This window comes from Limulus polyphemus, unplaced genomic scaffold, assembly GCF_000517525.1.
Source record: "Limulus polyphemus unplaced genomic scaffold, Limulus_polyphemus-2.1.2 Scaffold949, whole genome shotgun sequence".
Taxonomy (NCBI): Eukaryota; Metazoa; Arthropoda; class Merostomata; order Xiphosura; family Limulidae; genus Limulus; species Limulus polyphemus.
The window spans coordinates 33312-36879 of NW_013666559.1; the positions used below are offsets into that span (position 1 = coordinate 33312).

General features: G+C 32.8%; 1 protein-coding gene across 1 annotated transcript in view; it reads left to right on the forward strand.

The window, feature by feature from the left end:
• The window catches only part of LOC106461389 (selenide, water dikinase-like), a 28249-nt gene extending 24901 nt beyond the window's left edge, over positions 1–3348 (forward strand). The window contains exon 7 of the mRNA XM_013921205.2: positions 1845–3348. Coding sequence (XP_013776659.1) covers positions 1845–2029 — 185 coding nt within the window. The 3' untranslated portion in view covers positions 2030–3348. The remainder of the gene's footprint in view (positions 1–1844) is intronic.
• The last annotated feature ends 220 nt before the right edge of the window (positions 3349–3568 follow it).

A 3568-nucleotide genomic window follows, 5' to 3' on the forward strand; every position in this document is an offset into this window, starting at 1 on the left:
TGTACCAACAACATGCCACAAGCACTTCATACGATACTGGGCCCTCCTCCTGTGGTCTGCATCAGTTCAGTAAAGGTGAGGCATGCACATTATAAGACTGTACCCTCCTACTGCAGCTTGTGACTGTCCAGTAGAGTTGAGACAAAGACATTCTAAGATATGTGTCCTCCTCCTGCAGGCTGTGATTGTCCAGTAGTGTCAAGGTGAGCATGCAACACTATCCTATGCCCTTGTCCTGTGGTCATGTCTATTCAGTAGAGTTGAGGTGAGCACTTACTAACAAATCATGCCTTCCTCCTGCAGTGGAAGACTGTCCAGTTGAGTTAACTTCCACCATATCAACATGGAATTCTAGCTTTCTGTGTGCATTTGTTTATTGCCTCAGAAGTTAACATTTTTCCTACTTGAAAATGTTTTTCCGATAGAAACATCTTCACACACACTCCTCCCCATTTCCGATTCACTTTAGACAGACTTGCCTCATTAAAATGAATATTCGCGAGTCCAAAAGCATAGAGTTAGCATGCAAGGAGATTGTGTTGCTCTCCTATTGGTAGAGGGCTTTTGTTGCATAATAACGTCATTATGCAGTAGCACTATTCACAAGACAACTTGTGAGATAGGTGGGAGTTGCCTAAAGCTAGTGGCATGCAAGTCTCTAAGACAGATGCATGGAAGAGATAGCTTTTTGTGTGAAGCTGCATCTATGGAAAATACATTTTCAGATAAGGAAATCGTTAGTATTCCTTACTACACTTTATCTTAAGTTTAGTTTACGTTGTTTTTTTTAAAAGAAAAACATAACTTACAGTTACTGATTTGGCAGTATAATATCTTTATCTCTAGGTTCATTCACATCTTATATTCTTTGGCAGACTGCTTAACAATAATTTTCAAATAACATTTAAACATACCTGAAAGGCATTGTTGATGGGACTGTGTATGTCTATGAAGTTTTGGATGGTGTTAGCAGCCTGAAACGCAGTCTATTAACAATGACTTTGGAGCATATTTTTTTCTGTCTGAATCTTTTCACAAACAAGAACATTTAAACAGTCAAATTTCAAAGTATATTGAATTAGTCTAAAGGTTAATAATACACTCTTTTACCATTTAACATTTTTATCGATCTTGATAAATTGTATTGAAAATATTATACTTTTTTTTAAACCTTTTCTAGCCCAGTGGCCTTATACTTTCCATTTATGATTTTGCATTGATAAAATTAATAACTCATAAATGTCAGGCACTTCAAACATAAATGTGATTACTTTGGTAAATTTATAATTTACATTGAAATAAAAAAAACACTGTGTTGCATATAAAATACACTATGCCATTGTGCAATATTTCTATAATTGTTGGTGTGCAAGCCAGGTTTCAAACACTTTTACTAGATATATTGCAATGACAGACCTAATGATATATGCAAGCCTAGTTTTTGAAATAAAATATATATTGTTAATAGTAATACAAATAGATAGTACTTATTTTACTATGTCTTATTTATGAAATTTACTTCTTGTAGAAATGCTCCTAGTGGCACAACGGTATGTCTACAGCCCTACAACGATAGAAACCGGGTTTCGATACCCGTGTTGGGCAGAGCACATATAGCCCGTTGTGTAGCTTTGTGCATAACTACAAACAAACCTTGTAGAAATTGGGAAACATTTTTTTAATTTTTGTTTTTGCATAAGTCTACTTTCACTTCAGCACTTTGATTGTTAGAGTTTTGTGTGTGTGTATATATATAGAATAAGACTCCTTTTTTTGTAATACTGTTTTTATTGTTTCATGAATAATCTGTCATATATTTATTATTGTCTTTAACATTATTTCAGGTGGTCTTTTGATCTGCTTACCCAGAGAACAAGCTGCTGCTTATTGCAAAGACATTGAAAAAACTGAAGGATATCAAGCATGGATCATTGGAATAGTAGAAAAGGGAAATCGAACAGCACGTATTATTGATAAGCCAAGAGTCATCGAAGTTCCTTCTAAAGAAAAAGATGGAGAGCTATGGTAGCATTTTTACCCAATTGTGTACATTAAAGACTGTTGTGGGAGCAAAGTTTTTTTCATTCCATGCCAAGATGTTTTTGCATGTATGGTTGTCCCTTTGTGTTTCAGACTGTTTAGGAAACTACTTTGTAATATGTATCTCCGTACTGATTACAATATTTGATAGATCGTGTGTCAGTCAATAACTTTTCATTCTGCTTAAAGGCCATAGAAATGAATTTGGTTACAGGTGAACCTGAATTGGGCAGCAGGTGTCATCTAGTAGCTATCATTATCAGCCTTTGTGACAGAGCTAATCTTGCTTCTTTTGATCACATAATGATTCTGTTCTGGGAATTCTCATTTTGAGAACCATAATAGATGAGGACTAGTGGTTCAGATGTTGTAAGAAAGTTATTGACATCTTGCTTCTGATAATGTATAGGTCATTGTGAGAAGCTAGAAAATGAAGAGTATTAAAATGTATTGCTTTTTTCTTACATTTTTGTTAGTAGTTTAGTGAAAATGATTTCATGCAATACAAATTTTATAAATTGACCAAATATTGGTACTAAATAAATGCTTTATAAAATGTATATGGTCTGTTTATCTAAACTAAGTATTTCAGTGTACATTTCATTGCATATTTTCTGTTGGAAGAAATATTGTTAAAATGGGGAAAAATTATATGCTGCATAGTTCCAAAATGCCTCAGCCTATATATATGAAACTGGGTATACTTGTATGATTTCAACATTTTAGCATGTTTTACTTTTACTGGAAAATTAAAAATTTACATTATCACTAGAAAAAAAGCTTAATTAGTCCTCAAGTAGTGTTACAGATCAAAGTTATTTAAAAAGCCTACTGATACGAAGACATAGGAAATATTAAAAGCTGCTCAAAAAAAATCTTTCAATCTGGTAACACCATAAATCGTTTAAGGATATAATTTCTATAACATAATGAGAGATAGACCTACAGGTATATATATAAAATGAAATTTATGTATAACAAAGGAGGAAATAATTACTGTAAAAACTGTATGGACACTACATGGTGCCATTGCACTGAAAATCTTAAGCTAGCATGCCTGCAGCCTAACTTTAAATATAAATATTACAATGTATTTATATGCAGTAAACCTTGAGATCTAAGATTCATTAAACTTTGAATTATAAGTAAACAAGAGAACCTTTAAAAGTGAAGATTGTGTGAGGGGATAGTGGTAGTGCAGGTTAGGAAAATCTTCAACTAAATTAATGCAACTAATAAAGAAGGTATTTTTATTGTCACCGTTAAAAAATGTAAAGAACTGAAATATTAAAATTTTTCGTCTTATGAAATTATGCATAACTTGCGTGATATTTAGAACTAGTCTATCGTTGATGTTATGTAATCTTCTGATAATGTCTGCAAATGTGCACAGTGATCTACAAGATTACAAAATATAGTTAGGAGAATTAATAAAGGACCAAGAAAAAGTGAGTTTAACAAGTATGCTGTTGGGAAATAAACTTCTTACTTTGATTAAGTAATTGTAAACACTTTTTATAGCTCTAGC